Here is a 14,223-nt window from a genome sequence, read left to right as displayed (position 1 = left end):
TTATGCAAGTCTCAATGAGGCTAAAATTGCATTGCTGTGTAAAGAGCTAGAGTCGAAGATTATGCATGAGGAAGATGAGATGGACACTTTCCTTGATGGTGTCAAGGATATTAATGTTGACTTATACCATACTGCTGCTTCACAGGTCTAGGGCATGCTTGTACGGCTAGTATGTCTCTGGGCCGGCCACCCATAGCATAGGTTGTGCCTGGGCCGCCGGCCGCCCTCGTATATTTCCATATATCATTTTCTTGTTGGGTCGCGGGGGATTTTTCCAGGCTTTGCCTTACCTCCCCTTGGGCACCTATTTATGGGACCATGAGGTACCTACTTCCATCATTTGTTGTACTGAGGTTCTCTTGCTCTGGTAGTCAGTGGGGGGCTGATCGCCCCCTTTCCTACACATAGCATTTGTGGTCTCTCTCTCTCTCTCTCTCTCTCTCTCTCTCTCTCTCTCTCTCTCTTCCGCACGCACACTCACACGGTTTCAGCAGCTTCAGGCTCTCTGTGGGACCAACGCTTCATTCGCAACAAGTACTTCTCCCAAGATCAGCAAAAGCCAACGTTTTTTGCAATAACCTCCAGATCAGCCAGCGATCTCTGCACAAACAGGGTGGCGGCATCACCTAGACACAACATCCATTGTGACGGATGTTTAACCATACCTTCGTTTTTTGCAGATCAGGCCTAGCGTTTTTGCATTAGGCTGCTGTCTGAGTGGGAAAAGTATTTGCTCCCTGTCGAGTTCGCGTATGACAATATCGTACATTCATTTACGGGAAAAGCACTCTTGGAGATTCTTTATGGTTAGCCTTTGCTTCCACCGATCCTTTTAACGAAGGATAAGATATTTGCAATGGATGAATTTGTTTGGGATATGAATACTGCCTATGTGCATGTTAAGAGAGCAATATTACGCTCTCAGAAAAAACATAAGAAAGCTTTGGACAAGCACAGAAGGAATTTGAACTTAATAGTCGATCAATTTATCTTACTTAAGTTTGAGAAGGCAAGACTAAAGAAACAAGCGACTCATAAGGAGAAGTGATAAAACCTTCCAATCGTTACTATGGGTCATTTAAGATAATTGACCAAGTGAATGATGTGACATTTCGATTAGAGCTACCGCCTAACCAGAGGATCCATTATACTTTCCATGTTAGTCTACTCCGGCCATATGTGGGACCGCCTCCAAGTTAGTCTATTGTTGAGGAACCTCCCGAGGTTGAGGAAACAGAAGAAATACTCCAAATGGAGCAAAACATTCATCATTAGGAGCGGCCACTAAAGTTTGGAAAGATTACATGGAAGTATTTTGGTGAAATCCAAGAACTTTCTACTCTAGACGTTGAGTAGAATTAGCTCGAGATTTTGGAAGGATATGTACAAGCACTACAATTGAGGACAACTGTTTAGAAGCCAAAGGGTGTTGCTAAATGGACTAATTTTTTATTTTATTTTATTTTTTTGAGTAATTTCTATTATTTATTGAATTTAGGATATTTAAATGTGTACACTTGAAGCTCACTGAGTTTTTATTGAGTTTTGAATAGGTTCACACTCTTTTAAAAGGAGTGACCGATTGCCCACTTAAAATAATGCTTAAAAAATAGGTAGCGTCTCCAATCTGCAGAAAAAAGTGGACAATCTCTCTCTCTCTCTCTCTCTCTCTCTCTCTCTCTCTCTCTCTCGCGTGCGCGCTTCCGCCAGTCCACTCACTCCTACTCACTCCTACGGGCTGTAGCTCTGCTTCCACATTGTATTGTTACAGGAGTCTGAACTGGCTATTCTTGCCGCTCTCTAGAGCCTATAAAAGCACCGCTAGCGCTTCTTCTCTTCCTAGATTTGCCAATGCTAGCACAAGGAGAGTCTGTTTTCGTGAAGTTGCAAGTGATTGTAAGAAGTCGAGGAATGGAGGTCGCTTTTCCGTACTAGGAGCGATAGGTGAAGCTTATGAATACACTCTACGAGTTGTTGCTTTTGTGTTTGTGCTTTTTGTAGGTTTTACATGCTTTTGGGGGCTCTGCTTTTGGCATCCCTTGTAAGAATAAAAGGAGCCCAAAGGGGCTTACTCTTCAAAGCATCTAGAAAGGAATCGAGAGTTGGTTTCTCGGATCTCCCTTAACGGGAAGGAAATGACCATCGAGTCTAAGATCTAGAATGGCGGGGTTTTCTGCGGTATTGTGCTTGTAAAAAGATTCTCCCTGAATAAAGGTTCTTTATAAGGAGAGGGATCAACTCATCATATGGTCCCAAGATGCCTTTAAGAGCACTTGCTTTTGGGTGAAGTGCTTTTGAACTCTTGCTTTTGGGCATCCCTTGTAAGTTTAAAAGAGCACTTTGGTCTCTCACTCTGCAGAGCATTCGGGCGCGAGTCTAAGAGCACAGAACCCTCGGGAGTTGTACTTTGTTGCGAGCAATAATAAAGAAATACCGAAAAGGGCGCTAGTCTTTGGGGCCAGTACTTCTGGGCGTGGAACTCCGCTGTGCCATGTCGAGTCTCCCTCTTGAATAACAGGTCTTGAGTTCAACTCTCCTCGTCGGCTAGATCTTTAAGGTCTCTTGGGATAGTTTCCTACGACGTTAAAACTCTCTTCTTATTCTTCTTCGTCTTCTTCCTCTCTCTCTCTCTCTCTCTCTCTCTCTCTCTCTCTCTCTCTCTCTCTCTCTAGTAAAGTTTAGTGATTTTGTAATTTTTGTTCGTGTGTTGCTTTTGATTTCTGGCTTGGAGTGTCCAAGCTTGTAACAGTGGTATCAGAGCTTAGAAAGATTCTTCTTCTACGGAGAATCAGATCCCTTCTGCAACACATAGGTTCTCGAGAAGAATTTGACAGAGCAGTCAAGATTTTGTTTGTGAAAGAATCTTCGTGTCCTTGCCTCGGACTTCTTAGCCACTCCCACCCTCAATCCACCATGCATCGGGTGCGCTCTCGTCTTCATCTCTCAAGTCTGTTACACGTGGATAGAGCTTTGGGTAGATTTGTGTAGACTTGATCACAATCCAGATAGCTACATTTCTTTATTCCTAGATGTATCCTATTGTTTGTTTTGGGATTTTCCCCAATAGTCTCATTGTATATCTCTCAGGGGTTTCCCCATAATTCTTGTATATGGACCTATTATGTAATGCACATGGTCAAAGCCCCACTTTTTTGTGTGTGTGTGTGTGTGTGTGTGTGAGAGAGAGAGAGAGAGAGAGAGAGAGAGAGAGAGAGAGAGTTTGATACTGACTATCGAATATACACTACAGGTCTTAAATTTGATTGTGGAGGATCTATTTCAAGGGCATCCAATAAGTGAAAAAAAGCTTAAAGAATTGTTGGGCCACACACCATTGCAAGTGGGTGCTGGTGCATTTGTCGGCATTATAGCTGGTTATTTGTGTTCTCAGGGCTATGGCGCCTTTCCAGGAAATGGGTTTTAGCTGTGTATGTCAAAGGCCTACCATATCTATCTACAGTTGGCTTTAGTTTTGTGGCATATCTGGCTTATATGGTCTAGCCTATTTAAGATCAATGCGCGGTTTAGTTGGTAAGTGCGGAGCCAAACCTTCTGTGTGGGGGCTTTCTCTGATGTGCATCTTTGCTTTTAAAGATCCCTTCCGAGCTCCATGTTACATGAGTCTCATCGAACATTTTATCAGGAACATGGTTCTTGCCTTTTCTCAGTTAAGATCAGATTAATGTCAGCATTCAGTTCTATGTATTACGCTGATTATCGTTGCCATTAGCATCTCGGTGTAGCTTGTTTGTGGTTTGGTGAAGATGAGTTATTTTCTCTTTCCATGTATTCCAACTTTTTGTCGTGCGTTTCTCGAGAATACCCCTTAAGGCCAATTGCACGTGGATGCACACTTAGGTTTCATGGACATGGGCGACAATATAATGCAAGACAATGCTGGTGACATTATGTCCCTCTCAATGAAACATCTTCGTACTTAATATGCATTCCCTATAAAAGTGCGGGGTTCCGACTGAAGGGAAGGCCAGGTTTTCTTTGAGCATAGCTTGGCTCAAAATATGCAAGAGCTAAATCTTGTAAGGGGGCGCTCTTTAACTTGCTGTGGCTGTGGCATCTATGAGTTAATCTTTACTTACAAAAAAAAAAACAGTATAATTGATGTAGGTATTTGTTTTACAATTTTGTGGAGGTAGAGACAATCTCTTTCTCCTCTTTTTATTTTTCAATAGAGGGCTTTCACTAAGGCTAGCTAGTTCTTTTGTACAAGTAGATATCACCATCAGCTTATGGTACTTTCATTTTTCACCACCAAACCTTGGCACTATGTTGGATTCATATCTCACTTTCAACCTATGGACCAAGCGCTCATCACTCTATACCCATGGAAGGCTCAGAAGTTTGGTTTTGTTTGAAATGCATGTCAGACCTTAGTTCTTGACCAATCTTCCAATGAATGGATTCTCTCATTTGATGATTACCACAAACCCTTTTTGGGGTCTCCATGTCGAAAGATTACCCAATTTCGGATGTTCGAAAGCAAGAAAATAGAAAAAGCCGACCAAAGAAAAACAAGTGATGCTTAGGATCTAAATTTTACAGTCACATCCTTGTTATTATCGAAGAGCCCAGAACTCTACATGCTTTTAACTGCTTTTATCTCGAATATTTCACAAATTCTTTGTATTTGCTTACCAAATGGTACTTCGTATCTTATTTCAATGTGGACTCAACTCCGAACATGAATTAGAATCGTAGCCTCGCAAATGTTGAGTTGTCTCAATGTTCTCTAATAATATTTCAATGTTCAACTCTGCGTTTTGGTGGTTGTTTTTAGTAGATCGTTGTACTTTTGTTTGAAAGAAAATTTAGTAACAATTGCCAATAATACATTGTATGCTATATTAGTATTGATTCCACTTAACTCCATATGTGGCTAAGAATACTAACCTTGCAAATGTTGACCAAAGCCACTTTTTGAAGAAATTTAACAACGTAGTGCATCAACAAGCAAGATCCATGCAAAAGAACATCTCATGATTGTATTGACAAGCACATTCTGATAGAGTGGCATCTTAGTATTTGCAAAAGACTAAGGTTTTGTGTACTTCTAATCGGCTAAAATTGCAAGAGCCTCTTGTGTCTAAGGTCTTGGGTTCAAACCCCCTTGACAGCTCGTGTGACATGTAGCCCTTGGGGGTTGTTCCCTTAGTCCACATGATGGGTTGGCCAACCTTATCCGGTTGGGATGCTCCACCTCACGGAGTCGGGTGTGAGTTGTAATTTCAAGTTCTTACTTTTTCAAAATAAATAAAATAAATAAATAAAATTTTCTGATTCATAGCTTGCCTTGAAGAATACTTACATGTTTTAGTGTAAACATTGGCAAATGCTTCAAAGTTTGACCTAAAATCCCGAAGGGTTTTAAGCGTGCCCTTACTTTCTTTAAATGTTTTTGGCAAGCCCTGATTATGATGTCGCTGTATGTATAATCTATCTTGGGAGGACAAGAGGGTTGAGTATAACAGGCAAGGAGACTCATTCCACAACCTTTCATTGATAAAGTACAAGCATCATTGCAACTGCTTAACTAACACTTTTCAAATTATCGAAGTTGTGCTTGTTTTTTCTAAAAGTGTCTCTCTAATACCCATGCAAATTGATAAAGATTTTCAAATTTGTTCTTCGAAGGAAGTTATGGTGGTATAGATGTCACCATTGGATCCCAAGCGGTCAAAGCCTAAAGATGAATTGAAGCATTGAAATTTGACATGCTGAGGGGCCACAATGACCAAGAGATGCAAGAAGTTGAAGTTGTTAAAACATAGCATACCAACAAGCACCTATTTAGGGCACACCTAAATTGGGTGCTTGATGACATACTTCTACCCATCACTTCTTTCGGTCGTTCTGGTCCTATTTGTTTTGTAGGTTTTGGGTTGCTCCAAACGCAAAAAAAAAAAGTCGAATTCAACTAATTTGTTTCTCTAATAAACATTTTGGACAGATTTACATTTTGTTCATAAGCAAAACAAAAACTTGGCTCATGATATTCATAACCTCACATTGAAAGGTTAGGTTTTAGGTATATTTGGTTACATGCAATAGTTTATACACTGTTTGAATTTCTTGGTCGTAAGGTAGATTTGTCAGTCAATTTTTTTTTTCTTTTTGGGTTTTTGAGTACATTTCTTATATTGCTTGTGATTTAGTGACAAAATATATTCGGTATTCTTGAGAAGTGAATATAATTTATTTGTATAAGGGATTTTTTTGTAGACAATCAAACATAAAAAGTCAACAATAATTAATCTCAAAGGCAAAATTTGCCTACAAGAGAAAAGTTTTATTGAAAAGTAAATGCTTATTAGTGAAGTACATATGATGGTCTATGCAAAATAAAAAATATAAAGTCTATAAAATTTTAATTCTGCATAGAACCTAAAAATGTTTAAATTTTCTTTTCGAATCAAAGATTTGGCAATTTTGACATCAACAATGCCTCACGGTTGGAACGGCGAATGACGCACCCAATAGAAGTTCTTATGCATTAAAAGCTCTTATACAAGATAGCATGTTATTTTAGGCACACCCAAATTGGGTGCTTGTTGATGTGCTCCAGTTCAAGCCCTTATATCCACCACTTCTTTTGGCTATTTTGACACCTCTAATGTTTGCTTTCAATGCTTCAAAAGTTGTTTTGTAAGTTATGGGCTACTCTGGAAGCAATGGTAATGTCAAAATTATCTAACTTTGCTTCTAATAAAAAAATATATAAACGTTACATATTTTCATAATCGAATCATAAACTTAGGTGAACACAAATCAAACACTTCGATTTTAGGTAGATTTGGTGACATACAATATTTTATGGACTAATTCAAATTTCCTTTATTAAGTTCTGTGAGGGTTGTTAAGCTTACATTTTAGATCAGTTTTTTGAGTACCTTTCTTAAAGCGCTTCTGATAGAATGACAATATATTTTCTCACAATATATGAGATAAATAAGATTTCTTGAATCATAGATTAGTGGTAGACAATTGAGGGCCAAAAATAGTCACAATGATTAGTATGAGAGACGAAAGTGATGCTTGCCATGGAGTCTATTTGAAAGTCTTACTTATGGAGGTTTACTGAAATTGGAGCTACTTATAAGATCAATTGACCAATTGCATTCTACATAATAATAAGAGATGGTATTTTTGTGCCACAATAAGGGCCTTTAAGTACTATGGTAGTGGAGTGTGTACAACCTCTTTGATACGGATTCATTTGAGAATAGCAAATATGTACATTTAAATGGATGTAAATCATTTCTTGCTCGTGTTTCTTTGTTCTTCTTTTCTCGCTCACTAGCTTTTTATTGTTCAATATTTTGACTACCTCCCCATGTCCCATGGTCTTCCTTCTCACCTTTGTTGTCTTGCCTTATTATCCTCCAGGCATGTTACATTATTTAAAAGATGTGGGCAAGTTTTTCCATCTTATTGCATTGTCTAGTCTACCATATCCAAAGTCCAAACTTCTTGTCAAGATAAACTCTCTTCTTGAATTTTACACTTTAACCATTAAAAGATTTTGCATTGGTACATGTATAATACCTTGAAAATAAGCATATAAACATGATTGCGCGTGCGCACGCGTGTGCGTGTGTGTAGATACATTAAGAGATTTTGATAAAAACACATGTTATATTATTATATGTATCTATTTATTTATATACATATGTACATGTATATAAACCAATTTTCAAGGCTGTCGCAAATGTTTTATTCATATATGTGTCTATTTATTTATATGCATATTTATATGTATAATTTTTTTTTTTGAAGGTTACTACAAATGCTATGTGTATATATTTATCTTTCTATTTATATGCACATGCATATGCATATATACAAATTTTCAAGGTTACTCCAAATGTTTCTACGCAAATTCTCTTAATGTTTCTACATATTCATTTTCTACATATGAAGTTCAAGTCTACACTCTGATTATGAAGGCTACAAAAAAATGATCTATATAACCAAGATGCACATGCTAAAAAAGGGCTTTGTATCTAGGTTTGATGCAAGCTTCCCGTGCTCGGTATGAGAAGATATATGCTAGTTTGACTACACATGGATTTCAAAATAGTCCAACAGAAAACACTAGAAATGTCAAGTGGATGGATCACTGCTCTTCGCATAAATGACATGGTACTCACTGGACCAAATGAGGGACACATTATTGACTTTATGGTTGACTTGAGTGCCTCTTTTGAATTCTTTAGACTTGGAGATTTGCATCATTATTTGAGCATACAATCATGAATTGTGATGGAAGATATTGCTTTGTGCTACGCAATGTACATTGAGACATTGCTACATACATTTGGCATTTGAAAACTGTAGAGCTACATATGGCTCACTCTAATTAAACTGGTTTCACTTATATATATGTAACTTGTCTTCATTATGAATCAATTTTTAGGAGCGTACATGATATGTACCTTCTCTCTCTCTCTCTCTCTCTCTCTCTCTCTCTCTCTCTCTCTCTCTCTCATCAAAGTGGTAACGATCACGTAGCGATGCGTCTCATGGTGAAAGAACAAAGTATGTGTATAGGTTTGTTTGCAAGATTCGCAATTGCTAAAAATTTTATTTTGAGGAGAGATTCTTGTTAGTAGTGATTGTTTTGTGTTAAGAGGAATATAATTGATGTGATTAACTTTTGATTAATTTACTTATCGATTTGTGTTTTGACACCCTCAACTTTGGATTAATTTTTTCGGGGTTTCCTACTCAAAATTCAAAAAATTAAGCGCATCGATCAAAACTTGTTTGTCTGCTAGTACTATTTGATTTGAGTTCTGCTTTATAAAAAACAGATTTTGTAGCTGTAAGTTATGCTATGTTTAGTTGATGCAGGTTTCATCGTTGTGAAGCATTGTTCATTGTTATTTTTTAATTTCTAGTTTGAGGACTCTTTAATTTTTGACATTTCCTTTTATCTACTCTGTTAGGCGTCATCTCTCGTCCTCTTTGAGCTTTTGTTGAGCATCCTTTTTTGGTGATTTTGGCAAACTATAACCGTGATACTTCTGTCTTGTCCTCGGTTGACGTCTCTTGTCTCTTGCGGCTTTCATCGTATATGGTGTGCAGATTTTGTGATCTCATCTTATATGTCGTCTCACAACTGGATATGGTTGACTATTTTTGTCAATGTTTTTTCTTTTGGTCAATGTTTTGTTCCTCCATTTCAAGGCACATGGCTTTTTGATTGGAAAGCAAATTTTTTGTTAATACTTGAGGCAATGAATTCTTGGATATTATTCTTAAAAAATATGCATCTCCATTTTAGTCCATTAATCCAAGTCATAACAATATTTTTATCGTTAAAGGACCTGTTTTGAAGAGTGACATCTTGCTTATACGGATTGACAGTGGCATGATAAATCAGAGCTCGATACATTCTTTTTGCTCTTAGTGATTCTCTTCCGCTTGATTTGTATGAACTTTTTACTTTCCACGATGTATGGAAGTATCTTATAGCGAACGTTTGCTTACCAAATTACAATATGAAATTGATACTACTATGAAGAGATATATTGATTCTTTCAAATCTATTATTAATGTGCTTGTTGATATGGGTGATCCTCTTCCACAAAAGCAACTAATTACAATTCTTCTTGATATGATAAATGATTCTTCTTATGACAACATTGTTACAATTCTTTCTTTAAAAAATGGTTTGGATTTTGAAAAAAACATGCATATCTTTAATTGAATACTCTCCACATCAAGAATGACGTAATATTGATCACTATGCAGCTATAATTTCACAAGAAGAATCTACGTCATAACAGTTAGAATGGTCTTTTTATGTTCAAAGGCATCCATTTCAATGAGTAAGACGCAAAGGTGGTTGTCTTGAAAGTAGTTTCTCTCATCTCAAATTTCCTAGCAAACATTGTTCTTACTGCAACAGAAATGATCATACTAAAGATGATTGTTGGACACATCAATATGCCAAAGATCACAATATTTTCACAAAATAACTGTGTTTTATCTAGAGATTCTTCTTCTCCTTATGATTATTATGGACAATTTGATCATCCCTCTCATATGTGCTTTTAGTGTCCATTTGATACAGATCAAAATAGTGGATATGCTATTGAACATTATTCATACTTTGTATAAAAAACAAGCTGTGTTTTATGTTCGGTTCCTCCAAATAGAATACTTCATGTACGTGATAATCTGCATTTCATTATTGATTCTGGTGTGATAGAAAATATAAAATATTAATCTAAGTGGCTATACAACTATTATTCTTTACCTATTAAGCATGTTGTTTATGTTACTGATGATACAACTTGTCAAGTAAGGGGTATTGAAGATTTATATCTTGATATATTTTCTTCAACTCAAGTTTAAGAGGAGGTTTACATGTTTCAAATCTTTAACGTAATCTTCTCTCAGTTGCAAGACTTGTTGACCTTGATTTGTTTGTGTGATTTGATCGTACCAAATGCCACATTGAGAAAGGTGAATAGACTATTGCGATTTCTTCTCGCAATGGCAATTTGTTTGAGCTATCTCTTAATGATACCGTGGCAAATGTTGTCACTACTCTAGGTGATCATAATTGAAAGGTATGGCATCATTGCTTTATTAATGATGCTGAATTTTTAAAACTGGACCTTCACCGTCATAATCGTGTACATGGCATGGATCTTAAAGTCTATTCTCATATGAGAATCTATGAGAACTCATTTTCATGGTCTTTTAGATCTTATTCATAATGACATTTGTGGACCTTTGTCTTCATCAAGATCACAACATCATGATTTCATTATGTTTATTGATGGTTACTCACGATATACAATTGTTCTCATGCTTGGATAAAATCTGAATCATTATCTGTTTTTAAAAGATTTCACAAGGTTGCATAACTTCAAACTGGGCATTGTTTCAAAAAACTTCGTAGTAATAATGGTGGAGAATATGTTTCTCATGAGTTTCAGAGTTATTGTATCGAACAAAGTATTCTTTCATGAACATACTTTTCTATATTCATTTCAATAGAATGACATTACTAATTAAATGAAAGAATTATACTATTCTTAATGGTGTAAGATGTATGCTAATTCACTTTGGGTTATCTTGCACTTTCTGGGCTGTAGCTATCTTGACATCAATATTTTTTCAGAACCATCTTCCCACTACTGCTCCTTTTGGGAAGATATCCATCACAACATGGGCATGTAAAATCCCTTTTGTATCTCATTTTCAAATCTTTGGATGTATTGCTCATATTCATGTTCCTAAAGGAACACAAACAAAGCTTAATACTTCTGGCTTATTTTTATTAGATTTTTTGACACTTTCAAAGACTACACATTCAATGAACCCTTCCCCAAGAAAATAATAATGAATCATGATGCTACTTTCAATGAATAGCTTATGGGAGATACATGGTGCGTGGATGATGCTGATGATACTAAATCTTTGCTTAAGGTTTTTCCATTATTTTATGATAAGGAACCTTTTTCTAATGAGTAGCTTTTCACTTCACAACCATCAATTCCAAATGTTACCAATGCTGATATTGATATTTTTATTGATTTGCTTTTTTTTTAATAGCATGGTTTTTCTCATGTTCATGATGAAGATATCGTTGATAACAATCTCTCTACTTTTGAAGATCCTGTCACCTATAGTGAAGCTATCTCTTCTCCACAAAAGGATCAATGACACAAGATGCTATGGAAGTATAGTACAATTATGTTATCTCTAGAGGTACATGGATACTAACCAAATTACCTCCTCATCCTACAACAATTAAGTGTAAGTGGATGTATCTAGATTAACATAATATGGTTGAAGGGAGCCCCTTGCCACGTGTTTGCATTTGTGAGCTGAAGGCTACAAAAAAGAAGAGCAACGAGCACCTACAAATGAGTATTTTCCAGCTTGGTGGCGTCTCTGCAAGGCTTTGAAGTTCATGCAAGGATTTCAAGTTCATTTAGTTGCTTGGTGTGACGAGTGAAATTCGAACTCCATATTCCCTACTCCCAGAGCTCCGTGAAGTACACCCACATGAGAGAGAGAGAGAGAGAGAGAGAGAGAGAGAGAGAGAGAGAGAGAGAGAGAGAGAGAGAGAGAGAGAGAGAGAGAGAGAGAGAGAGAGAGAGAGATGTCAATGAAAGGAAATATTATGGTAATGGGGGTATATCAAAATGGTATGTTACCTCCAACAAAAGGGTCAAATGGACTATGAGACTTGGAGAGAGAGAGAGGGAGAGAGAGGGAGAGAGAAGGATAGACAAAAAGAAAGCAAAGAAAGATAAAGAATGAAGATAAAAATAACATCCAAAGCTAGAGAGAGAGAGAGAGAGAGAGAGAGAGAGAGAGAGAGAGAGAGAGAGAGAGAGAGAGAGAGAGAGAGATAGATTGTATTATCGTCCATGGAGGTCAGATATGACCTATGGGACCAAAGGCAAGACATTACAAACATGGGGGGGTTTTGGGATACATCTCAGTTAAGGACTGAGGGTCCAAAAAGAAGGTGAGACATAATAAGATGAATAAAATCTATGCAGAAAGGGGTGTGGAGGGAGCGGGTTTGGGAGTGCGAAACTCTTGAATAATGGCTTTACCTCCTCGGTAGACTGCCCATTTCTCTACTCCGCGTGCTTCTCGTACCTACCATATTTTGGTGTCCTTGAGAAGCCTTGATTGCTCAAGAAATTTGATTCGGTCCGCCTTGGTTTTGAAGGTGTAGATTGCATGATTGGTGCGAGGTTCGTGTGTAAGAGAAGTGATTCTTGCCGGATCACACTGTACCATGGGGATTGCAGATTGGATGCGGGCAAATGACTCGTGACTGAGGTCTCCCTCCCCTTTCCAATCGCTTGGAAGCCCTCCAATGCGAAAAATGAGGGTGATTTCCTCTTGCCGTTGCTGTTCACGTAACATGGAGGCCACGCGATCTTGGAGATTACCTCTTGTACTTGAGTTTTGACCTCCTTTGTGACGGTCATCTCTACTTGTTCTTTTACCTTCGTGAGCTTGATTTCGATCAGCTTCAACTTCTCCTCCTTGCGATTCTCTATTGTGGCAAGCCAAGCTTCAAAAATTGAAAGCCTTTGTTTCAGCTTATCATTCTCCTTGCGGAGGTTTTCGACTTCGGTTTGGAGGCGGGTGATGTTGTCTACCTTGGGAGGTGTTGCTACGACTCCAGCAAAGCTGAGCTTACCTCGGGATGAGACCCGAGTAGCCATGGATGCCAAGGGTGAGTTGCTTGGGACCTTCTCAAATCAGTCACCTTCTCGAGACAGTCACCTTAGGTCGGGGTTAAGGCCGACTTTCTTGTGGTTGAGGTCGGATGGCAAGGGTGAGAATCACCTTCATTGACACAAACCCCTTAGGTAAAAGGTTAAGGCAGGTTCATTAATAAGGTAAGGTAGGGCAGGTTGCCGAGATTGAAGTGGAGCAGGGCACCACCGAGCAGAACTGCCTGATAGGGACGGAATCGGGCAAGGCAGGTTGCCGAGGGTGAAATGGAGCATGGCACCATCGAGCAGGTTGACAGGGGCGGAGTCGGGCAAGGTCGCAGGTGACCACGCAGGGCCAGGTCGCGCAGGAAGGCGAGACTAGGCCGCTCAGGGTGTACTGGGACCAGGCCGATTTGATCTGAGTTGGGAGGCGGCGAACTAAGGCTTGATGCCCCCCCACAGGGTAGCCCCTCGCTCAGGGGGAGGCTGAGGAGGAAGAAGAGAGAAACGGCTAGAGAGAGAGAGAGAGAGAGAGAGAGAGAGAGAGAGAGAGAGAGAGAGAGAGAGAGAGAGAGAGAGAGAGAGAGAGATCAAAATATTTGAATTTGACTTAAGAAACCTCAAGAATATAACTATGTGTGGCCACTGGGTTTTAAAAACACAGAGACAGAGAGTGAATAATAAATTAAAATATTATATGAACCTTCTGAAAATAAGGGCCAAATTGCCTATGAGAGCAGATGTTATAAGTTTACTGAGGATGTTTGAGTCCTCGCTCAATTCCATTCCAAAATGTATACATATAGATAGGCGTAGATTTTAATGTCATAGAAATGGTTTTCAGAGATCTTGCGCTTGATGTAAATGCCTAGAGCAATTTCAGTATACCTTAGAGTCTTTGATTAGTCTTGAAAATCAAGGCATGATACTCAAAAGAAAATCCCAAGAGAGCATGATAGTGAACCAAAAGACCTTGCAATCTATTGTATAAGCCTTGAACTCA

At 38.3% G+C, this 14,223-nt stretch overlaps 1 protein-coding gene across 3 annotated transcripts in view; it reads left to right on the top strand.

Moving 5' to 3' along the window:
• LOC147439188 (Acid phosphatase/vanadium-dependent haloperoxidase-related protein) overlaps positions 1 to 3,705 on the top strand; it is a 36,986-nt gene extending 33,281 nt beyond the window's left edge. Inside the window, exon 3 of one of the 3 annotated variants that reach the window (XR_015184556.1) lies at positions 3,251 to 3,478. Coding sequence is in view for 1 of the 3 variants with exons in the window: in XM_086485068.1 (XP_086341194.1) it covers positions 3,251 to 3,424 (174 nt within the window). In the remaining 2 variants the exon portion in view is untranslated. Of the gene's footprint in view, positions 1 to 3,250 lie in introns of all 3 variants that reach the window. The other 2 variants (XM_086485068.1, XM_086485069.1) reach the window with 2 other exon arrangements.
• Positions 3,706 to 14,223: the final 10,518 nt, after the last annotated feature.

This window comes from Adiantum capillus-veneris, chromosome 16, assembly GCF_014529385.1.
Source record: "Adiantum capillus-veneris isolate H3 chromosome 16, ASM1452938v2, whole genome shotgun sequence".
Taxonomy (NCBI): Eukaryota; Viridiplantae; Streptophyta; class Polypodiopsida; order Polypodiales; family Pteridaceae; genus Adiantum; species Adiantum capillus-veneris.
The sequence above is the reverse complement of the archived record's forward strand: the minus strand, read 5'-3'. Positions and strand labels throughout refer to the sequence as shown.